This window comes from Pseudorca crassidens, chromosome 19 (assembly GCF_039906515.1).
Source record: "Pseudorca crassidens isolate mPseCra1 chromosome 19, mPseCra1.hap1, whole genome shotgun sequence".
NCBI lineage: Eukaryota > Metazoa > Chordata > Mammalia > Artiodactyla > Delphinidae > Pseudorca > Pseudorca crassidens.
In genome coordinates, this window is record NC_090314.1 from 40,173,470 (window position 1) to 40,197,403 (window position 23,934).

The 23,934-nt window shown below is 56.9% G+C and overlaps 1 protein-coding gene across 1 annotated transcript; it reads right to left on the bottom strand.

Annotated features, from left to right (window-relative positions):
* Positions 1 to 426: 426 nt before the first annotated feature.
* TMEM92 (transmembrane protein 92) lies at positions 427 to 8,485 on the bottom strand. The gene is made up of 6 exons (XM_067714192.1): positions 7,486 to 8,485; positions 7,021 to 7,203; positions 4,458 to 4,483; positions 3,560 to 3,649; positions 3,222 to 3,417; positions 427 to 2,912 (listed from the first exon to the last, which is right to left on the bottom strand). The coding sequence occupies exons 2-6, from the start codon at positions 7,087 to 7,089 to the stop codon at positions 2,799 to 2,801; spliced, it is 495 nt and encodes a 164-aa protein (XP_067570293.1). The 5' UTR covers positions 7,090 to 7,203; positions 7,486 to 8,485; the 3' UTR covers positions 427 to 2,798.
* Between the last annotated feature and the right edge of the window lie 15,449 nt (positions 8,486 to 23,934).

Below are 23,934 nucleotides of genomic sequence, written 5' to 3' on the forward strand. Positions count from 1 at the left end.
GGGAAACGATATATATTATAGGATGAAGTCTATGTTTACAGGTTGAGATCATAGACTATTGTTCTGCAACTTGCTTTTTCTCTGCAGCAATAAATGATGGACATCGTGCCAGGTCAGTGCTTCAGATCCACTTCATTCTTTTTAAGGGCTGCAGAGCATTCACAGTATGGAGGGACCTGGTATATTTAACAGGCTATCAAGGACATTAAGGGTATTTTTCATTTACCGCCAGCTACAATGCTGCGATGGATATCTCTTTAAGCACTTTTTTTTTTAAACATCTTTATTGGCGTATAATTGCTTTACAATGGTGTGTTAGTTTCTGCTTTACAACAAAGTGAGTCAGCTATACTTATACATATATCCCCATATCTCCTCCCTCTTGCGTGTCCCTCCCACCCTCCTTATCCCACCCCTCTAGATGGACACAAAGCACAGAGCTGATCTCCCTGTGCTATGTGACTGCTTCCCACTAGCTGTTTTACATTTGGTAGTGTATATATATCCATGCCACTCTCTCACTTTGTCCCAGCTTCCCCTTCCCCCTCCCAGTGTCCTCAAGTCTATTCTCTAGTAGGTCTGCAACTTTATTCCCATCCTGCCCCTAGGTTCTTCATGACTTTTTTTTTTTTTTAGATTCCATATATATGCGTTAGCATACGGTATTTGTTCTTCTCTTTCTGAGTTACTTCACTCTGTATGACAGACTCTAGGTCCATCTACCTCACTACATATAACTCAATTTCGTTTCTTTTTATGGCTGAGTAATATTCCATTGTATATATCTTTAAGCTCTTTCGTATGAGCATTTCTGAAGGATTATTCCTAGAAATAGAATTGCTGGGTCATGTACATTTAAAATTTTAATGGCTACCCAGGGCCAGGCATAGCGTCAGACACATAGTAGGGTCTTTCTAAGTATCTGTGGCATGAATGGATACTGCTGGATTGCCCTCCAGGAAAAACACACTATTTCCACTCCCACCAACAGCAAACAGAGAGCCATAGAACTGACAATTTCTGCTACTGGGTCCCAGCCCCACTGGGCTTCATGACAACCACTTTCCTCCAAGCCACTCTGCTGCTGCTGGGAAGGATTTAAAGACCCTATGTCACCTTTGGTGAAAGGCAGGCAGCATCCAGGCAGAGGATGACCTCCTCTCCCAGGTCTGCAAAGGCCATGGCGTCACATCCTCCCACTGGGGTGGGTGTTTACCAGTGAGGGCAACGTCAGCTCTGGGACTTCTCTAATGGGAACTCGCCATGTTTACACAAGCACCCACATATCTTCCTTCTGCTCCCCCTTACCAACCTCTGAAACTGAAGGGAAACTTCCTATGGCTGGGCTCACTCCACTGCCAACTCTGGAACTCTATTGTCAGTAACTGCTGTTCTTCCTCTGGGGCCTCATCTCCAGCAGGAACCCCCAGCCAGACAGCCCGTTTCTAGCATCTTTGGGGCTGGCCATGCCATCTCCCTTCCCCTGGCCCTACCACCTGCCTGGGTCCTGATGCCCCAAGAAAACTACTGGGAGAGGCCCGGAGGAGGCCAGCACGCCGGAGCCAGTTCTACCTCTGACCCTCGTAGGAACTTTGGGCCGGCATTGCTCTGTGCCCTCTGCCTGGGGATGAAGGCTGGCGTTCAGAGGCTGCCGGGAAGCAGTGCAAAGGCAAGGTCGGGTGGAGGGGCCCAGGCCTCCTGAGCCCCCAAGATGCTGGCGTGGGGGTGTCTCTCACGCTGCGTGTCCCACGCCAGGCTTCCAGCTCCACACGCTGCTGCAGGCCCCCGCAGGGATAACGCCCTGTGAAGACTCTGCCGTGCTGCAATGGTGAGCGCCTCTCCTCTTCGGGTGCTCAACCCCGCAGATGGGGCTGAGGCGGTGGTGCCCAGAACCACGCGGGACTGGAGAAGGGCAGACCTGCTCTCTCTCCTCCCTCCAGAGATTCCAGGGTGGGGCAGATCAAGGTCTTCCAGGCCCTGCCCCAGCTCGCCTCCCCACTGCCCCCTCCCCACCCCCGTGGTGAGAGAGTCAGAGAGCTGAGCTCTATGTGTCCCAAGGGAAAGCAGCGGGAGGGTAGGATGAGGAAGCACACAATGGTCCCACCCCATCCCCATTCCCCGTCCGGGCTCTGTGGCACCCAGAGACCTCAAGGAACCAGAGATCAAAGCATCTGCGAAGATCCTCTCCCGGAGGGTGGCCCACAGAAGTACTGTCCTCCCAGGCTCATCAACGGTGGGATTTCAGGCACAGTGACCCCCCGCCAGCTGTGTCCCACAGCATTGCCTGGGCTCACCTCCCCACACAGTCACAGGCAGACTCTCAGATTAGTGAGAACTCATGTTGCAGGGGAGGGGAGGGTACAATGGCGTTTTCTCTAGTCAGGTAGAATGGAAGGCAGAGCCCAGGTAGAGCTCAGGCAGTCCTGTCTCCCAGAGTGCATCAGCGCCCTCCAAAACATCTCAGAGCTGGCTGTCCAGTCCACACTCGTACCGCCAGAGCGCAGCTCCCTCCACTCTCAGAGCACCTCGTTCCACTGCTGGGCACCTCCAACTGTTCACGTTTTCCTCCAGGCAGCCTCTACCTTGCAATGGCGGGTGAGGGAGGGGTGGACATGTCACTCCAGACCAGCCCTTGGGACAAGAGAAGCCACTGGCGTGGAACCGGGGTAGGAAAAGCAATAAGTTAAAGCCAAGAATGGCCAGAGGTCTGGCACGATGGGCGGGGGCGAGTCTCTGGCTTGATCCAGGAGGCCCTGGGGAGGAGGCAGCTGACGACAAGGTTCCAGGCAGGAGGTGGCTCAGAAGGCGGGGTTGTCGATGCCGCTGCGCACCCCAGCGTGTTCTTCAGGCCTGAAGCTGTAGGGAGGGGGTGGCTCCACGGGGGGCAGACCCACAACGGCCTTCAGGATAATCTGCAGGGAAAGGAGGGGACAGACTTCTTAGGGCCTGCCACTGGCCACAGCCACCCATGTGCTGGTGGTGGCATGTTTACAAGGAGGGGACAGAGACTTCTTAGGGCCTGCCACCGGCCACTGCCACCCATGTGCTGGTGGTGGCATGTTTACCAGGGAGAAGGGTGACCCGATGCTGGTTGCAGAGCGCTCCCTAGGGCCCAAAGGCTTGGCGTAAGGACACCCTCCACTGCCCCCGTTGCTCTAAAAATCTGAATGGGGAGGCACAGAGAGCCGAGGGACGGGGCAGGGGTTGGGCTGGATACCAACCTCGCTGTAGGGGGGTGGGGGCTCACAAATGGACGCTGTGACCCTCTCTGCGGGAGTAACGGGGGGCCGTTCTGGGGGCCCCTCATGATCCGTTGGGGGGTCCTGCTCCGACTTTCTGCAGTTGCGACAGAAGCGCTTAGCCAGGCCACAGATGCACAAGAGGGGTATGATGATCAGAAAGACGATGACAAAGATCCTGGGGTAAGGAACCACCAACGTCAGCCTGAGTCTCCAGCCATGCCCGCTGCACCTCCCTCCCTCCCCTGACCTACACCCACCCCTCAGCAGGAAGTCCAGTCCAGTCCTGGGTGGGCCAGAGGAACCGGCCCAAGGCTCACCTCAAGGGGCCAGAGAAGAGCTGGAACTGCTCTGGCTGGTACTGTTGGCAGCAGCTGTTACCACAGCAGCTGAACCCTTTAGGGCAGGTGCTGCGGACCGGGTCAGAGAGAGGCCATCGGTACCAAGGTGGGGAGGCAGAAGGATCCCAGCTTCCCTAAAACTCACCCACGGGCTCAGGGCACGAGCCGCACCCCTAGCAGGGTGGAGGTACAGGCCCCCTGGGCTCAGTGGGAGGAACCTGGGGCTGGGATCAGGACCTGGGTTTCAGGCTCAGCTCACTACTGGCCTCATGCACTCGTGCCAAGTCACATTCCTTGCTGGGCCTCACTTTCCTCATCTATAAGATGGGTGTAATAAAGGTCCTGTCGACCTCACTGGGCGGGTGTGGGGACTGAGTGTTGTAGTGGCTACAACATCGCTCTAAGGAGATGTAGAGGAAGAGGGGCAGTGGGGAGGGGCCAGGAGCTAATTCCAGGAAGAGTGAGCTGGTGCTGGTGGCCACGGAGCAGGAGGTGGGAGGGACACGGTGTCCCTGGAACATCCAGGGCTGACTGCTGGAAACACTTGGCTGCCCAGAGGCCACCCCCCTCAGCCCCTCCTCATCGTGCTTGGGCTTCTCAGCGTTTATAGAGTGAGAATGTTTGCCCTCGCTTCCAGGGGGACCCTCAGAGGGGAGGTGGCCTAAGGCTGGCGTCAGAAGGATGGGGATTGGCCCGCAAATGTGAAACTGCCCGTGGATAGGCTGCTGGAAGGAGTGAGGGGCGGAGTCTCCCTCTCTGGGTCGGAGTATGGCTTCTGGCTAGAAGGGGAGAGGGTGAGGATGATGAAGGCAGGCAGAGCAGGATCTGGGATGTCTCCTTCCCACAGTGGAAGTTACAGCCCAAATCCCAGACTTACAAGAAGAGACCACATGTGGCTGCAGCCTGTGGAAGAAAAGAGGCGGAGGTCTGGGTCATAAACGGGGCTGGGGTTTCCACCAGGTGCTGCCCAGGTACCTCACTGCTAGCAGGTCCCAGAGGATCAGCATCTTCCCCCACACTTGCTCTCCACCTCCCTCCACATGTTCCCCGGGTCGGTGGCTGCAGCCCCAGCGCCACCTCGTGGCCCCAGCTGTCCTTCCTCTCCTCACCACACCTCCTGCCACATTTGCTCACCCCCAGGTCTGTAAGCTCACGCCTTCTGACCACCCTTCCAACCCATCCCCACCACGGCCAGGACTCCAGTAACCCCCACGCCCACCCCGTTACTCCCAACACTGCTGCAAGTTTCTATCCCACACATCTGAACACCTAAAACCTTGCTGGAAGCCTCCTTCAGAGGCTCCCTGGGGCTCAGACACCATGACCAGCCCTATCCCCCATTCCCACTCCCCCTGGCCCTCCTGCACACCCACCCACTGGGAGTTCTCTGAACACGTCTGACTGTTTTACACATGCCTGCAGGAACAAGCTCCTCCCTCCCTCCCTCTTCTGCACTAGTTCTGTGCCACACGGAGGCTATCATTACGGAATTTAACCTGATTAATAGCAAATATGTGCGTAAGCCCTGCTTGGAAAGTTCTTTCCCCAGGTATCTGAGAGGCTGGCTCCAGCGCCTTCTCTGACCATCTTACTTAAAATTACATCTACTCCCCCAAAGCACTCCCTTTCCCCTAACTGTGCTTACTTTATGCATAGCTCTTGTCCACATCTAACATACTATATATTTTACTTTATCTTGCTACTTGTTTGTCTCCTCAGTAGAATGTAAACCCCGCCAGGGGAGGGATTTTTGTCTATTGAAAACCAATACTCACGATTTCGGCAGACTGAATGAAAGAGCACTGACAACCTGGTTTCCTTTCATCCTGGCTGCTCCCAGACCGTGGGGGAGGAATGCAGGTAGAGGAACACAGCAAACGGGAGGTTATCTGTCACCCCACCCCAGCCTCCAGGGAGATGAACAACCATGGCTCAGAATAAGAAGCCAACTTTGGCGAGACCACCATGTCTTTTTTTTTTTTTTGGCTGCGCCACCAACGTGCAGGATCTTAGTTCCCTGACCAGGGATCAAACCCGTGCATCCTGCCGTGGAGGCGCGCAGTCTTAACCCCTGTACTGCCAGGGAAGTCCGAAGACCACCATATCTTTATACCTTGAAATAACAGTTCAACTGTTAACGACAATAACAATAAAGCTAAGATACCAATGACAGCCAATAAGATTTGGGCTGATTCCCACAGGTCTTGGCCAGTGGGCTCAAGAGCAGGAATGAACCCCTGCAGGTTGGCCCAGAGAGGGTAAGGTGACTGCAGAGTTGGGGACAGCCCACGGGGTCCAGGCACTCAGTGTACCCCCTTTCCCTCAGATCCCATCCCCTGTCCCTCCCCCTTCTCCTGGCCCCCAACTAAGAAAGACAAGCAATGAACAGGTTTATGGAATTAATCCTGAGCTCCTGTTTGGAGGAGTAGGGGATCCTCTCCCAGATCCTCTTCCCCCACCCCCATTTTAAACAGGTGGTGGTCTCGACTGAGGTGGTGTCAAGCGTTGGGGTAACCTTGGGTAGTTTCAACTTACATGCGGACTGGGGGCATTAACAGCCTGCCCCCTGGAGTTGCTGGGAGGAATCAACAAATGCTCAACCTAGTGCTGGCACCAACCCACCACCGCTGATGATAGAGAAGGAGTAACAGGGCTTCTGGAGCACAGCCACTCAGCAGGCAGTGAATGTCGTGGGGAGCAGGCCTGGGCCTTCCCTCAGACTCTTACACAGAAGTTAAAAACCCATGTTCTAGACCTATGTCAGTTTCTAGGATAATCTCCCATCCCAAAACTGGATAGACTGCCCCCATCACTGGGGCAGGGAGAGATGAGGGGGTGTTGAAACCCTGCCTCATCCTCAGAAATCACAGATTTCAGAGGTCACCCCAGTCTTGGGTCAGGCAGCCAGGTCAAATCCTATCACCAGCTGGAATCCTACCCCCACTCCTAGAAAGGGAAGAGGGAGCCTCCTTTCCTCTAGGGCACAAGCAGAGAAACACAGTCCCAGAGAGGGCTAGGACTTCCCCAAGGTCACCCAGCACTGTGAAGAATGGAGCTGGGGAGATAGGCTGACCAGGCGTCCAGATCTCAGTCCAGACCTCAGGCCCTCCGCTAGTCCCCGCTTTCTGACGCAGCGAGAAGGAGCCAAGGCTAACGTGAGGGTCAAAGTCCCCAGTCGCCAAGAGGAGCTAAGTGTCAGATGGCGGTGGGCGCGAGTAGTTCCCACGACACAGTCCCCCACGAGATGAAGGAACCCAGGCCTTCTCAGGGCCTCCCTCTGCTCTTACCTCCCCGGCAAAAAGAGAAAGGAAGTTGCTAACTGCATGTGGTAACGAGGAAATCCTGACAGTGGAAGGTGGTGATCGGGACCCAGAAGCAGGCCCCTGACCCACAAGAGTAGGGCCCCGAAAGTTCCACAACTTTACCTCCCAAGCGCTCACCTGTTGGAGGCCGGCCAGCAGGCCGAGCAGCAAGGTGGGTACTAGGCCAGGAACCCAGGTGGCTGACATCCTGGCAGGGGGCCCACTGAGCTTCCGTGTGTAGGGGGAAGAGGGGAGAGGCGGGGCCGCGACCTCTCCCACGACTCTCCACCTATAGGGCCCCGCCTCAGGATGGGGGCGGAGCTCATGCACCGGGGTTGGGCCGGACCGGGAAGGGAGGGGGAGGGGAGGGGGGAGGGGAGGGGAGGGGAGAGGGGAGGGGAGGGGAGGGGAGAGGGGAGGGGGAGGGGAGGGGAGGGGAGGGAAAGAAGTTTGGATTGGGTTTTGGGAAATGGGAGGTAGAAGAGAGTATCTGATTAAAAAATATTTTGGTGTCAGTTTAAGACTGCTGAGCTACCCCTTCCCAACCCTCAACCGCTCCACCCTCTAAGTGATCCCAAGCTTGAGAGGGACTGCTGCGCCTACCAGATGGACAGAGGATGCAGGCAGAGGGAGCTGGACCACTGGAAGTCCCTTCCCACATGGACTTCTGGGGGGCAGAGGTTGAGGGAGAGAGGAAGCGAAGGCCCTGGAGTGGATTGAGGGGATTACAACGGAGGGAGGTGTCACTTTTTTTTTTTAAAGTTTTTTGGCCAAGAAGGGAGGGAGGGGCGGCCTGATTGATTTCTGGGTCAGGAGAACCTAGAGTAGTACCCCGCCCCCACCCTCCCTGAAATCCTGGAAGGAGGTGTTGGTACACTTCCTCCACTTGACTACAGTGGAAATTAAGGCCCCAGGATTCGGAGACTAGTGCCTGAGTCCGCAGCTGGGGCCGAGCGGCAGCCGGGCGAGCTGGGGCGCGTGCGAGCAGGTCCATCCAGATTTCTGGAGAGGCCCCGCGGACGCTGTCCCGGCCGGGTGGGGCTGGATTCAGACCAGCTGCGGCCGCGCCCCGCCCCGGAGGCGTGCTGTGCTTCCCGGACCCGGCCGGCAGGTGGCAGCATCGCTCAACGCGGGCTTCCCCCGGAGACGGGCAGCGCGGGGCTGGGACCTGGGGCTGGGTCTCCCTGGGCTCCCTACGGGGGGACCCGGCTGGAGTGTGCGGTGGGAGGCCGTCTCGGTGGGCGATACGCGAAGGGTGAGAGCCAGACGCCCAGACACAGATGAGACGTAAGGAGACCTTGTGGGAGTTGGAGAGATGGAGCCCGGACCCCTGAGGACGGGGGCGAAATGGAGATGGTGGGTGGGGTGCTGCTCCCAGACCTGGGGAAAGGGGGACGGCTCCAGGAGAGGATCAGTTTCTAGGTATTTAGACGTCTCCTGCTGCGTCTCAAACCTCACTTTACCACTGAAAGCTAGCCCCAACCTAGTAAGAAAGGACAGCCGTCGTCCTTCGGCTTCTTTTTCTTTTTTCTCTCAGCGCTTTCTCCTTATCTCTGTTTCTCATCTCTCCCAGTCGTGTTTTCTCGGTCTTATGTTTAACCTCTCCTTGAGGTTTAACCTCAAGGTTAACCTCTCCGCCCCATTTCTCCCAGTCTCTGTTTTCCTGTTTCAGTTCCTCCCCATCTCTGTGTCCATGCATTTTCTCTTCGTTTCTACATGTTCCCTGTTTTCCCATCTCTGTTTCTCCTCTTTGTTAATCTCTGTCTGTCTCAGTGGAGGTGTCTGTTTTTCTGTCTCTGTTTCCATTTCCCTTGTCTCTGGTTTGGTCCTGTGTCTCCCTGTCTCTGTGTCTGTTTCTCACCAACTCTCCTGGTCTCTCTCTCTTTCTCTGTCTCTGTTTCTCATTATCTCTTGGCCCCTAAGGACAGAATCTTCCAGTTTCCTGATCCAAGCTGAATTGGGGTCTGGCCCCAGAGAATGCCCTCTCTATTGGAAGTTCCTGGTGACTGATCTTGGAGAAAGGATGGGGGGGGCACGGCATGTCTTTCCTCCTCCCCCAGCGGTTGGCTCTGGACCTAGCCCACCCCTCTGCCAAGGTGGACCTAGTCCAGAGAGTACTAGAGCTTTCTCCTAGCAGCACCCACACTGCTGCTTCCTTAGTGAATTTGTTGCTAACTTGGGCTTCCAGGGCCCTGCTATACCAACACCCAAGACCTGAGACACCCCTAACCTCCTGCCTCTCTGCCCAGGCCTGGAGCCCTGTGGAGGTGTGGCCCTTAGGGGAGAGGAAGATGGGTGAGCTTAGGGGAGGAGGGTATCCTAAGGAGTGGAATGAGGGTGCTGAGAAGGGCATGGAGGACCTTGAGGGGTAGACGTGGGAGGCTGAGGAGGTGAAGGGACGAGGCAGGTTGGTGCCCTGAGGAGGAGGGCAGGAGGATGACGCTGCTTCCTGCAGGCGTCCACCGACACAGATGTCGCATTGCCAGACAAAATACCGGATGCCCAGATAAATCTGAATTTCAGGTAAACAATGAATAACTATTTAGTATAAATAAATATGTCCCATGCAATATTTGGGGCATACTTATACTAAAATGTATTTGTTGTTTATCTGAAATTCTAATTTAACTGGGTGTCCTGTATTTTTATTTGTCAAATCCTGCAACCCTACCCACATCCCTAAAATGTCATAAGAGAATAGCTACTCTATCCTCTGCCCCACATCTCCCCAGTGGGAAAATGAGGCTCCTAGGCAGAGTCCAGAGGGCCTCTGGAATCTGCCTCTGGATCCCCAGTTTTTTTTATGACATCAGACTTCCTTTCTGTGCTCCTTCCTGCAGATGGGAGGTGGGCAGTCCCAGCTCAGGCCAAGAACACCAAACCCTGTTGCCAGTGTCACCATGACTCCCAGGGCCCCAGCATTCCTGGTGGGTGAGGTCGGGTGGGGGTGAGGGCACAGTGGGGCCCCAGACTGAGCAGACCCAGGGCCTGTTCTTGACTAGAGGCAGGAGGGTCCTGGACAAGGACAACATCTGTTCAACACTCAGTCTGGCAGTGGGTGGGCAGTGTGTGCTCACATGTACGTGTATGCTCAGACATCCAGGGACATACGGGGAGGGAGGCCCAGAGACCTCATGCAGTCAGTGGATCCTTCTAGATTCCACTCCAGATTCCATCTGGGGTTTCCCCGAAGCAGCAAAGTTGAAATGTCTTCCTACTGGCTCAGGCCTCCCTGGCCCATTCCATAAAGAAGGAGCTGATTGTGTGCCCTACAAGGGCCCAGCTGCAAGGGCCTTGGAGGTCAGCTGGTCCACCCGCTCTCTGCTCAGAGAAGCCAGCTGGAGCCCAGAGGGGCAGAAAGGCCAAGTCACAGGGGACACTGGGGCTGAGTCAAAACCAAACCACGCAGGTCTTAAGACCCCACACCCAGTGGCAGCCTCAGAGGCGGCACACATGTCGGGGCTGGGGAGCTGCTGCTTGGGATGGAGGAACTCCTCACTGGAGTGGGAGGCCTTGTGCAGCCTGGCTCAGCCCAGGCCCAGGGGCCGGGCCCTGGGGAAGGGGCAAGAGTCAGGCTGAGTTCTGTTCGTCTCAGCCCCCTCCCCGCCATACTGTGGTGGACACTGATACCCATAAATGACTTATGGTGCTGGGCTGGGATCTTTCCTTGCAAAGTCCCCAGAGTGTTCTGCCGTAAGCTGGCTCTCCGTCTGCAGGGACAGTGTTAGGTTGTGTTCGTAAGTGTGCCACTTGCTATGGCGTGCGGGGTGATCTTAGTCAAGAAAGCGAACTTCTTTGTGCCTTTCTAAACTCATCTGCGAAGGGGGTGCGGGGGTGGATAACTACCTCCCTTGTCACTTAGGGTCATTGTGAAGATTAAGTGGCTCAGTGTCTGGCATGGAGTAATGGTAAATAAATATTACCTTAGTAAGAATAAGCTACAACAGCCAAGACATGGAAGTCACCTAAATGGCCATCAACAGATGAATGGATAAAGATGTGGTGTATACACACACACACACACACACACACACACACACACACAGTGGAATATTACTGAGCCATAAAAAAGAACGAACTAATGCCGTTTGCAGCAACGTGGATGGACCTAGATGTTATCGTATTAAGTAAGTCAGACAGAGAAATATAAATATCATATGATATCACTTATATGTGGAATCTAAAAAATTGATACAAATGAACTTATTTACGAAACAGAAATAGCCTCACAGACATAGAAAACAAACGTGGTCACCAAAGGGAATGGGGGGGGGGTGGGGGGAGAGATAAATAGGAGTTCGGGATTAACACATACACGCTACTATATATAAAATAGGCAAACAACAAGGACCTACTGTACAGCACAGGGAACTACTCAATATCTTGTAATAACCTATAATGGAAAAGAATCTGAAAAAGAATATATATGAATCACTTTGCTGTACACTTGAAACTAACACAAAATTGTAAATTAGCTGTACTTCGATAAAAGAAAAACACACAGAAAATAATAATAAGCAATAAATGTTTCAGTCCTGGCAGAGGAAAAGGGCCCAAAGCTTTCTCTCCTTATTTCACATGGAGGCAGAGAATGAGGTGCCAAGGATTAACGGTCTTGCTTCCCTCTGAGAACTGTTCTCAGCCTTTCTGGATGGGCCACCCAAAGTCCAGCTCCAACTTCCCCCAGATGCCCTGCTCGCTAGCCCCCTCTGCTGTCCATTAAGTGCTTTGGGCCCCACCCAAGGGCCAGGTCAGAGGCAGTGGGATGGGTGACCAACCTCAGAGGATGACCTTGTGTGGACTACTAGAGGGCCACAGGGGACCGGATATGGCAGTGGTGCTGGGTCCAGAGATTTGAGCAATTCCCTCTCTTCCTGGCTTGTCCCCCACTTCTGCTCCCCCAGCTGCCTGCTGAGCACCGCCTGGGCTGGCCTCACAGTGGCTGCCCCCACAGTGGCTGCCCCCGTCGCCCTCATGGGGGCGTGATGTGCTCATCACAGTTGTCCCCCTGCCACTGACTGCCCCCATCCAGTGTGGCTCCCCAGGGCCATCAGGGCTGTCCTCAAGGCCTCCAGCCTGGTCTCCTCCTTGCCCCTGTGGGGGCATGTCACCCTCTTATTCCCTAACTTCCAGAGGCTCCCCACTTCTGCCTGAATAAAGTTCCATCTCAGGGAGACCTTCACCTGAGATGGGACCTTGGGTCCTTCACCTGTCCTCATGGTGTGCTCGCTCTCCCTGTCCTATGTTCTCTCCAGCCACACGCCCAGCCCTTTCTGCTTCCCTCCTTTCCTCTGCACCTTGCACACGTGCCCCATGCTCTCCCTGCAACCTAACAAATTCTGATCCATCCTTCAAGGCTCAGCTCAAATACCGCCTCCTCCAGAAAGGCTTCCTGGACTTGGATTCTCCTGCAAGAAGTGATGGTCCCCTCCCTGCTCACCCCCACCCAAGCCTTTTCTCTGGGCCTCTCTGATGCCCTTGGCCATTCTCGCTGAAGATGTGTGTACATGCCCTAATGTTCCCACCAGCCTGCAGGGGACCGCCCAGTTCTGATTCAGCTTTCATTTCCCATGGTGCTTTGTTCCAAGTAAACACTGGCTGCTCAGGGGCCAGATTTCTCCCAGGGGATGAGGAATTAATTCTCAGAGTCGTTGGTGGGGGGCCCTCGGTTAGGGGGGTTGTTCCAGACTTGACCGGGCTCCCCACTTCCACGGGCTGTGTGGTTTGGGGAATCCACCTCTTCTGCTTCCTGTTTCCTCCCCAAGTGTACACATACCCCCCGTGTGGGTGAGATGACACCCCGGGGACTGAGCAACTCCTACGGGGCGGGGTGTGCTGCAAGGAATGCTCGGCTCACTCTACACCTTCCAAGAGAGGCAGATGCATGCTAGGTCGCCAATAGGAATTCCTGGCCACGAGACCAGGGTCTGAGTCTCCTTCCCAGCATCTTTGAAAACTGAAGCCCACCGGCCTGTCACTCATTCTCGAGGTGATGGGTGTGGGTGTGGGGAGATAATGTCTTGAACTGAGCCCTGGGCTTAGCCACAAACCCGTGAGCCGGGAGGATGGAGGGGGTCATGCCACCTGACAATTAACGGTGCAGGGAGCTTATTATCCTAATGAGTGGGTTGGAGGAGCTCAACTAATGCTCACCTTCCCGGAGTCTTAGCAGAGACAAAAACGTCATTTGGGAGCCATTATCCTTCCAAAGTGTAGGTTTCCGGGGCACAGCCAGGGGTGGGAGGGGAAACACCTCCAGCGGGTAGGTGGTGGGGAGTCAGGGGGAAGGCTGAGCTAACGAGCTTCGGCTGTCTGGGGTGGCAGATGGAGCACAGCCACTAAGACTCAGATGGGAGGGGCTCAACTCAGGTTAAGGGTCTTCAGAGCCCCCCAGCCCTGGTCCCCTGCTTCTGGGGCTCCTTCTCCCCAAGTCTTCCCTGCCCCTCGCCCCCTACAGCCCCTCTCCCACCCCCACCCTCGATGTTGACTTTTAAGAGATAGGACTCTGTAGTTAGAGAGAAGAAAGGGGTTGAGGAACCCCTAGGGCCCCCACTTTGTAGCTCTGCTCTTGTTGGCCCCTTGAAAGAGGGCTCTTCTACACCCTGCTCGTGGGTGCCTCTGCTCAGATCCAAATGTTACAGGGGACTGTGGTTAGACTTCAGAAGAACTTCCCAGTCCGAAACAAGCTGGGGTTCAGGGCTGCCATCGGAAAGGGTGGCCCCTCTGTGGGCGGGGCATATTGAGGAGAGGGCTTCTACAGAGTCTGGGGACTGAGACTAAAATGCAGAGAAAGCACAGCTTGGGACATCTCTGAAACTGTTCACCAATTAGGGACCTGGGAGTTAGGCGAAGAGTGAGTGTGAGCAGAGGGGCGGGGAAGCGAGGTGGGCAGAGATCGCATCCTTCCGCAAATCACAGCTCGTCTAAGCAGCCACATCATCTGGCCCCCAGCCCAGGACAGACTTGGCTGGAGTCGTGTGCATGCATGCGTGGGTGGGCGCATGCAGTGTGTGTCTGCATGTGTGTACATACGTGTGTGCACACCACCCAGCTTCCTGTGAGGATGTGGCAGCCCTCTCGCAGCACCCCCCAGCTTCCTCATCCCCAGGCCAGCCTTTAGTGGGCTACCTCCAGGGTCCCCCTCACCCCAGTGGCCCTGTTAGCACTTCCTTCCTCCCTTGTTAGCACCTCACAGCCCCTCTTCCTCCTCGGCCCCTGCTGCCCCTGGAGAGAGGCCCGTGGCTTGCAGCCCAGTTCTCCTCTTCCGACTCCGCTTCAGCTTCTATCTTCTGAAGCTTTGTTCTTCTCCCAACCGCTAAGCCCCCTGCCCTCTCCATCCTCCCTCATCTACCTGGAGAGGTCCTTTCCTGAACAAGCCAGGCTGGGGGGTGAAGTTGGTGCCCCTACAGTTCAGCACACGCTCCTCCTCCAGGCTGAGGCACAGACAGAGTGAGCCCCTCCGTCAGCCTCTCCTGCCTAGAGGGTGGGAGGGGGCAAGTTGGAGAGGGAACCCTGTTCTAGGGACCAAAGCTAAGTCCTGGTGCCAGCTGTGCCGCCCTCTCTGCAGCGCTGAGGTGGGGAGGCGGGTTGGTAGCGGAGAGGGATGGGGTAGAAGGGTCCCCTTCTGCCCACCCCCTCCAGGGCTGCTGTGCCTAACCTGAGCCTGGGCTGCTGAGTGGGGCAGGGTGGTCCAGCGGCCAGAGCCAGGCTGTCGGGCTGCCAGGACTGCAGGTTTCCTCTACTGAAGGGCCCCTTCCCGGCCAGCTTTGATGTGTCTGCGAGGTTAGCGAAGGATGTTTGGCTTCAGGGCCGGGTGCCAGGATAAACTCCCTCTGCCTGTTCAGCGGTCGGTTCGCCTGCCTCCCCCAGACCAGGGCCTGGCCTCCCCCAAGGCCAGGGCTGCCCGGCCTGCTCAGGGGGTGGGCACCGAGTAGCTGCGGTTACTGCTACCGGGGAGAGGCCCCGAGGTCGTTGGACGTCCATCTCAGAGGCTGGCGCTGGTGTGCCCGCCTGCCTGCTTGCTAGGTGACCAGGCACCTGGCCCAGGTGGGGTTGAGGGGCCGGAACCCAGCTGCTAGGAGGGGTGGGGATGAGTTGCAATATGGGGGAGGGGTATCCACGTGGAGCTGCCTGCACGGGCTGTAGCTCTTCCAGATGTGCTGAGGCTCCAGATGTAGGGATGACTCAGCCTGGAGCGGGGAGGGGTAGGCGATCCATTGTGGGGGGTGGTGAGCAGAGGGAAGGGAGGGCCCCCCCGAGCAGCTGCCAGCTCCTGCTCCCCTTCTTCTGGAGCCCCCAGCCACCTGAAGCCTGCGGGCCGGTGGAGTGGTAGCGGCCCAGATGTGCAGCCCTCATTTCCAGAGGGGGAGAGGGGAGATGAGGCCTCAGAGCAAGGGGCCCAGCTAGGGGATCGCCCGTCGCCTGGAGAGAGAAGCTGAAGGTGGGGTGCAGCAGGTGCGGAGGGGGGCTGACAGAGGGGGTCGGGGGGACGGAGATGCGGGCAGGGAGAAGCTCAGGACTGAAGCATTAGAACCCCTCAGTTTCGCTTGGTGTGGGTGTGTGGAGCTGGAAGGAGGGTACAGAGGACGCGTCTGTGTGCGTGTATCCTCATTTCGGGAGTGTGGGTTACACATGGGGAGGGGTATCTTGGGGTGAGCATCTTTGTGTCTGACTCCTATAAGCTGTGTTATGAGCTGGGTATTAGAAGGTTATGTGCATGCTGGGCGTGGCAGGCTGTGGGGACATGGTCCCTGCGGTCCGTCTGAGAGAGAAAGAATGTGGAGACAGCATCTGTGTAGTATTGGCGGGGTGGAGGGGGTCGCGGAGCAGGGGGTTGTGGTGGTGCACACTTGAATGAAGCCATGTGTGCCCTTCAGTGCTGAGGGTGGGGCCCTGGGACCTGGGGAGTCAAGAAGTGTCAGGCACACTCGACCAGGGCTCCAGAGTCCTGGGGCTTCCTTCACCTCTTCCAGCCTCCGCCACTTCCTGGGGGCGCTTTTGGGGAGTTTCCAGAACCCTCAGAGCTGCAGTTTCTCCTACTGGGCCTGGCCCGTGTGATCTCCTCTTCTCCTCTTGCAGGGCAGCTGAGAGGCCACTGAGCTTGGGATTGGGTGGGGGGCGGGGAGTGGCTGGCACCTTGTGGGCTGCAGCGCGAGGACCAGGTGTGCAGCTGGGCTGGGTGCCTCTCCGCGCACCCCTCCCTCAGCTCCACAGAGCAGCTGTCCCGGCCTCCTCTTTGGCCTCCAGGAAGGTCTGCTGGCTGGGCCTCTGGAGCTCCCTGGAGAGCCCCACCTGTGCCAGCTGCCCATGCCAGGGTAAACAGGGCACTAAGTGTCTGGGCTGGTGCCGGCGCGAGCTGGGCGATGCTTCTCCACATAAGGCTCACTGTGGCTTGGGTTGCCTCCTCCAGCTAAATGACAGGCCTGAGCCTCAGGCCCCATAAACAGTGTTTTCTGGGCAGGTGGGGGTCATGGGGACCTGGTGCACAGACGGATAATCAAGTTTAATAGGGAGACACGTGCCACCTCTAAGGAGGGCTGTTGGAGCCCCGGTCAGGTACGCCTGGGCGCCTCTGCCCCCCTCAGGCAGCAGCTCCAGCCCGCTGCTCCCGCAGGTTGTTGGCGCCCACTTTCCTTGTGAATGAAAATATCCCCTCGGCGGTGACGGGGCTCAGTCAGCTCATCGCGTGCTGTCCTGTCCCTCTTCACAACCTGTCGGTGAAGCCCGGAGAGGGCGAGCCCTATCCCCTAAATCACCCGCATGAGATGTGAACTTGGATGTGTCCATGGTCCTCCAGACAGCAAGACCACTCCGCTCTATCCCTGGGCCATCACGCTGCCTCCTCCTGAGACCCAGGCCTGAAGCCAGCTCCTTTCCGGGCTCTCCCAGCCTCTCCATTTCCTCCCCCTTCCCTCCTTCCTTGCTCTCAGCTCCTGTCCCCCCACCTCCTCTGGGGCTGAGTCCAAGTGAGAAGGGGACACTTATTTCTCTGCCCTCTCTCTGGACTCACCGATGCCCACCTCCACAGGGCAACTGAGGCTAGAGGAGGTGGGGGGTGAGCCCCAGCTCAGCCCCAGCAGTGCCTCCCCCGAGGGGCCGGTAAAGGCTGGGTCTCTGGGGGAGTGGAGCAGGCTCCCAGGGGCAGAGGAGAGTCCCCGCTCCTGAGGCAGGCGGCAGGCCCTTCACCCATTCCCCTGGAGAGCAGGGAAGAGGGGCCGAGGAGCCGGGGACAGTGGCCAGTGGGTAGACGTCCAGGCCCACGGGTGCCACGCAGTAGAGACGGGGCTCCGGAAGCTCCCCTCCCTTCCTCTGTCATTATCCATCTCAGTGTGCACGTCTCTCTCTCCCACTCTCTTCTCTCTTGCCTCTTCCCTCCCCTCCCATCTCTACTGCTTGAGGGGAGCAGCCCCAGTGTCTGAAGCCAGGTTCCCAGTGAGGACGGTGGCTTTGTCCAGGGAAGTCCTTGTCCTAAGCCCATGGTCTCCAAAGAGCCATGTCCAGCTCCCCCCTTTCTTGGCCCAGGCCCTCCCCCAGACCCCCTTTATGTCCGGGGTCCTCGGAGCCAGAACCACTCTTGCCCTTGTCAGGTGGTGTGTATGGGGGGGTGCTCTGTATTTAGAACTGCTCCCCTAGGCAACCAGCGGGTAAAGGCAGTGCTTGCTGTCTCTCTCAATCTCTCTCTCTCTCTCTCTCTCTCTCTCTCTTAATCACTCTCTCGCTCTCCCTCTCTCTCTCTCTCTCATCCCTGGGAAGGCAGCACTCTAGGAGGCTGGAGCCTGGGCTGCATTTCTGGGTGACCAGATGCCCGGTGTACACAGGACAGGACAGATCTATGCCGTTGCTTAGGTGTAGTTCTTAGCAGCTCCCCAAAGCACCCTGATTTGGACTACAAATTATATCCCCATGGTCCTGTCAGGCCTGGAGAGTCTCACAGCCTCCCTACTGGCTTCCACCTCCCGGGAGAGCAGAGTAGCCTGCTTGGGTCTCACCCAAGGACAAGGAGGCCAGACAGCAAAGCGGGGAGCTGTATAAATAGCCCATTGGGGGGAGGCCCCCCAGCATCGGGTAGGGCGGGTCTGCTTGCTGGAGAGGGAGGAAGGAGAGTTGTGGTTGCCCCCAGGCAGCATGTAATTTAGGATTTATTTTGGGGCACTCTTTCCAGCTCCGGGTGGGGCTGAGGTTAATTTAAGGGTTTAATGGGGTGGGGGTTGGGTGGGGAGGAGGAGAGGGAAGCCCTCCCACTTGGGCCTGCCTGGGAAGAGGGTCCTTTCTGAGAATCCCCTGCCCTCTCTCCCTGGGTCCCCCGCGGAGGCCCTCACAGACCCCTCTGGACCCGCCTTGTCCAGCAGCAGGTGGTGGTTTGCCGTCTCCTCCAAGGCTTGGGTCTCCAGGTCATGGGTCCCAGCCCTCCTCACTCCACCAGGCACCAGAAGCAGTTGATGGTTGAGGGAAGTGATGATGGCCGGTCCCTGCTGGGGGGTCCTTGGGCTGGGGACGCAGCCATTCCTGGGAGGTTTCTGAGCCACGTCAGCTGTTGCTCCGAGATGCTCCGTTCTCTGTCCTTCCCCAGGGTGCTGGGCTCCCAGTCTGCTGGCGGAGACACAGGCTCTGCCCTCGGGAGCCCTGAGTCTGAGGGGAGGCAGGACACAGGCTCTCCCTTCAGAGTGACCAGTCATGTCATTGTTTTCTTTTCAGGCTTTATTTGTTTACAACTGTATAATCTGTGTTTCTTCCTGGTACTTAAGCTCTGTGATGGCAGGGACTTCATCCTGTCCCTCAAATATCTTCAGCACTTGCTAAGCACAGAGTAGGAGCTCAGTAAATATTTCCCACATGAATGAATGAATGAACAGGGAAACTGTGTCTGATCGGAAAGCCCTGGATCAAGAGGCAGCAGTGGACAAAGTATGAGGTCTTTTCCCTTGGCTTTCTGGGCCCCTTCACCTTGCAGCCTCCTGCCCCCTCTGGGCCTACTGTTTGGGGCCACCAGCCACCCCGAGCTATTGGCTGCCACCCGAATGTTGGGCACCCCTTACATTCCCTCCTCCTGCAATCCCTTTAGCTCCCATTGCCACTTGACCAAATCCTGCTAGACTTTCAAGGTCCTACCCAGAGTCACCTCCTCCATGAAACCCGCTTGGATCTCTCCACTGGATTTAACATAGCTGGTTCTCTGTACCTGTCCTGTCACTGCGTAAGTTGGCCAGGGTCATTGCTTCTCTCTGCCCTAGACCATAAGGCCTGGGGGTCAGGCTTGCCTGGAGCCGTTCTGGAGCCTGGCACCCCATGGGGGCTCAATCAGAAGAGGCAGTGAGCGGCCCCAGCGGCCAGATGGAGGTGTGTGCTCCTCTCGGCCCCAGCTTCTAAGAGCTCTGGGTGATCCTCTGGTGAGAAGTATATGTGATGGTTGTTCTTCTTGGTGGTGGGGTGTGATTTCTGGAGCCAGGAAGGACAACAAAGACCCGAGGGGGGTTGGGCACGAAGTTTCCCTTAGAAGGATGTTGGGCCTTCTGGTCAGAGAGAAAGAGTGAGGTGAAGGAAGGCATGTGGGGAAGCGTTGAGGGGGCACTGAGGCTGGGGGAGGCTGGGGGACAGAGACGGGGGAGGCTGTGGGACAGAGAGAGGGGAGACAGGACAGAGATGGGTGAGGGACCAAAAGCCTCTTGGTCCCTAGACCACACGTCCCTTCTCAGGTCTCATCCCACCTCATCTCTGTGACCGCTGAAGCTGCTGGCCATGCTTCCTTTAGGAAGCCCCCTGGGGGCTTGGGCGACCCCTTGCTCCCCTGATTTCCCTCTTACCTCTCTGGTTACTCCTTCCCCAGCTCCTCTGGAGGCTCTGCCTCCTGCATCTCCCCTCGGGTTTGGGCCTGGCCTCTCCGCACACTTTCTCCAGGGCCCTAGTGGGCGTTCCCCTTGGGTCCCAACAGGTGTTTCACGGTCACCGTGTTCAACAGGAAACCACTCAGCCAGGTGTGCGAACCAGCTCTCATCCTTCTGCCAGTTGGTCACCAAGTCCTGTGACTCCTGCTCTCAAATTTGGTCAATCCAGCCATCTCTTCCCGTGCCACTGCCACCGGCTACTGTCACTTCCCACCTGGACCTCTGTGGCGGCCTCTTATTCACCACCCCACCTCCAATCTGATCACTTCCCAACCAATCCTCCACACTTCGTCTGGAAATCTTCCTAAACCCCAAGTTTGGTCATGTCATCCTACCCGCTCTTCACTCCAAGTACTCCGGCAGTTCCCCATCCATGACCTGACTCCTCGCAGCGTCTACACTCCTGTGGGCCCTGCACTTGGCTTGCCCTCACGACTGGCCCCTTTGCAGGTGCTGTTCCCTCTGCTTGAAACTTCTAGTTACAACTTCCCTCCCATCCTGGTCGTCACCGGACTCTGGGAAGTCTTCCCTGATGCCCTTCTCCTGAGCTTGGGTCAGAAATCCCCTTCCAGGGGCCGCCAGAGCCTTACTTTCCCCGTCAAAGAACTCGTCACATTGAATAGCGCATCTCTCTACTTCTGGAAGCTCCACTAGAGCGGAGACGGTAACTGCCCACAGGCCTTGCGCAGGCATAGTTCCATAGATGGAATATTCATTCAGGGGAGACTTACAGGCAAGAAGGAAGAAGACCGAGGGTTGCCTCCCTGCACCCGCCCCCCCACCCCCCACCCCCACCCCCACCGGGCTGGGCCTCTGAAGGCCATGAGGTGGGAGAGGCACCAGGACTTGGGGATGGAGCAGGAGGCCTTGGTAAGGTTGCTGGGGTACTGGCTCTGGGGTCAGAGTTGAGGCTGTCCCCCACCTGTGCTGCTTGCCTTGTGGAAGCTGGCCTGCCCAGGAGACACACAGAATCAGCAGACAGCTCCAGCTCTGGGCCTGGAGGTAAGAGAAGGCCTCTGCCTCCCAGGGTGGGCCAAGGCTGCCTACCGGCAGCCACCAGCAGCTTCAGTGGCAGCCTGGGGTCCAAACAAATGCCACTAATAGACATGACTAGCATCTCACCCCAGTTCATGGCCAGGCCCAGGGAGAAGATGCTGCTGCCTGGTGTCTACAGACAGCTTCAAGTGGAGATCTTTGAGAACTTGTTTTCTACCTTAAAAATTCATAAACATTTTACTTCTTACCCCATACTATGTCCTTGTATTTTTTTTTTTAATTAATTAATGTATTTATTTTTGGTTGCATTGGGTCTTCGTTGCTGCACACGGGCTTTCTGTAGTTGTGGCGAGCGGGGGCTACTCTTCGTTGTGGTGCACAGGCTTCTCACTGTGGTGGCTTCTCTTGTCGTGGAGCACGGGTTCTAGGCGCGTGGGCTTCAGTACTTGTAGCACACAGGCTCAGTAGTTGTGGCTCGTGGGCTCTAGAGCGCAGGCTCAGTAGTTGTGGCACACGGGCTTAGCTGCTCCGCGGCATGTGGGATCTTCCCAGACTAGGGAATCGAGCCCATGTCCCCTGCATTGGCAGGCGGATTCTTTTTTTTTTTTAATTTATTTATTTAATTTATTTATTTTTGGCTGCGTTGGGTCCTCGCTGCTGCACGTGGGCCTTCTCCAGTTGCGGCGAGCGAGGGCCACTCTTTGTTGCAGTGCGTGGGCTTCTCATTGCTGTGGCTTCTCTTGTTGCAGAGCACGGGCTCTAGGCGCGCGGACTTCAGTAGTTGTGGCACGTGGGCTCAGTAGTTGTGGTTCACGGGCTCTAGAGCACAGGCTCAGTAGTTGTGGTGTAGGAGCTTAGTTGCTCTGCGTTATGTGGGATCCTCCCGGGCCAGGGCTCAAACCCGCGTCCCCTGCACTGGCAGGTGGACCCCCAACCACTGCGCCACCAAGGAAGCCCGGCAGGTGGATTCTTAACCACTGTGCCACCAGGGAAGTCCCCCTTGTATGTTTTAATATCAAAATAATGCTTTAAATCACTTACCATTGGGGAAATTTGGACATTCTGGGAGATGAGGCAAATGATCAAGCCCGAGCTGTTCTTGCCCTTTTCCTGGGTTTGGAAAGAGGGCAGGACCAGGAGCCACCAGCCCAGGTCCTAGGCCCTGCTCTGTACACACTGAGCGTGGCTGCGTGTGCTGAGCCGGTGATGCCGCAGCTTAAGGCAGTGGCCACCATTAAATGGAGCAGTGGGTGTGAAGACTTAATGACTCACACATGGAACCTTAGGTGCCAGGCTGGCCGCCCCTTCAGGGTCTGCAGAAGCAGGAGGGAGCAGCAAGCCTGGCCCCACCGAGCTTCCCGGGAGCAGCCTGGGGGTCCAGGCAGCAGCTGCCCCCTCTCAGGCTAGAGGAAAGGGTGAGCTCACCCTCTGGCCCAGGGAGAGCAAGTGGGTAGGAGAATAATTAAAATGCCAGAGGTTAGGAGGTGAAGTTTCTATGGAAAGAATGAAGGCCCAGTGCTGTCAGCTGCTGCTTATCCCAACCCCGCGCTCTCTGCCAAGCCCACATTTGATTTTTATTTCGGGAGCCGCCAGCACAGCACTTGGAAGGGAGTGGAGAAACCTCACTCCCGCTCGCCCTGCCACGTCTGGAGCTGGGGCTCCGCTTGGGGGAGGGGGCTCCTGGGAGCCAGAGGAAGAGCCTAGAAGTCCAGACCCCTGGACCAGGCCAGCCTCAAGGATCGGGTGGCGGGTGGGGCAGGAGTGGGAAGGGAATGAAGACCCCAGAAGGATGAAGGATATATCTTCCTGTTCTCACTGGCGTTTGCTCCTTCGCTTCACTCACTTGAAGCTGAGGAAGAGACAGGTCATCCAGCCTAGACCCTGCATCCTCGCTCCTACTTTTGTCCTCCACCCTGACTCCGGAGACTTCTGATGTCCACTGGTGTGTGCATATATGTGGAAGTGTTCTAATTCCAATCTTTTCCCTCATGACTTGCTGTGTGACCCTGGGGAAGTCACTATCCCTCTCTGGACCTCGGTCTCATCTGTGAAATGGGAAGTGGATAAGATCAGCAGTTTCAAACTGGGCTCTACAGAGGCGTCTGCAGGCCTGGGCCCTGCCTTCCCCAGACCACCCTCTCCTGCACATCTCTTATCTGCCTCTTCCAGGGACTGGGGAGGTGGGGGCAGCCGCTGGCCCATCCCCTGAAGAGCACTGAGCCCCCTCTTCCTGCAGACAGGAGCCGCCGCTGGGGCCAACTCGCATTCTCCCGCTCTCAGCTTTCTCCACTGCCCATAATACACTCCAGATGGTTTCTCCATCTGAGAGCCGAGGCAGCAGATTCCAGAGGGAAAGTGGTTGGGCTCCTTTCTGGGCTCCCCTTTCCATCAGGCTGGAGAGAGGAGGCCGGGGCCAGGGACTGGGGCGGCAGGAAAAATGGAGTGGGGGTGGTGCTAGCTCTACAAGAGGACGGATGCGGGGAGATCCCCCCAGGCATCTCACAGCCAAATGAGGGGCTGGGGACAGTAGGAGAGACCATGGGCTGTGCTGAGACGGAGGCATGGCCCAAAGCACCTCAGGGATGCCAGCATGCCTGAGCTCTTTCTCTGACTGGGCAGCCCACCAGGGAGCCGCTCGGGGGCTCCAGGCCCTGGGGAGGAAGGCTCTCCGGTGTTCCCAGTGTAGGGGAAAAGGCATCACCCAGTGAGCCGCACACTCGGGTTCCAGTCCTGCCTTGGCTACCTCGAGACTCTGCAACTCTTGAGGTCTTGGAGTCTCAGGTTCCTCGCTTGTAAAATGGGGACAGCGAATGCTGACCTTGGGGTGCTGGTGAAGGTGACATGGATAATGTACAGAAAGGCCGCTGCCACATCCTCAGGTGTTCAGGAAATGCCCTGAGTACACAGCTTGCCTCTACCTTAGGAAAAACCCCTGTGAGGGGAGAAAGCCTGTCCCAGTCTGACGCAAATCCCTCGTGCTGCAGCTTCCCAGTGGTTCCCTCTAGAACTCCAGGGGGACTTTGAATCCCCTCTTTGGAGACCGTTCTGGGAACAGCCTTGGCAGACAGGGTGCTCTGGGCCCGAGGCTGAGCCCAAGCCCAGAGCTCGTCTCCTCCCAGGCCCCAGCCCCCTACACCTCAGACTCAAGACTTAGCCCTGGGCCTGGAGAGCCACG

What these genes read in the sequence shown, in the direction of transcription:
- TMEM92 (XM_067714192.1), bottom strand. Translation starts at nt 7,089, where the DNA reads ATGTCAGCCACCTGGGTTCCTGGCCTAGTACCCACCTTGCTGCTCGGC. An exon ending in GCCACATGTGGTCTCTTCTT is followed by an intron (nt 3,650 to 4,457) that starts GTAAGTCTGGGA and finishes CCCGGTCCGCAG; the next exon opens with CACCTGCCCTAAAGGGTTCA. An exon ending in CTCTTCTCTGGCCCCTTGAG is followed by an intron (nt 3,418 to 3,559) that starts GTGAGCCTTGGG and finishes TCCTTACCCCAG; the next exon opens with GATCTTTGTCATCGTCTTTC.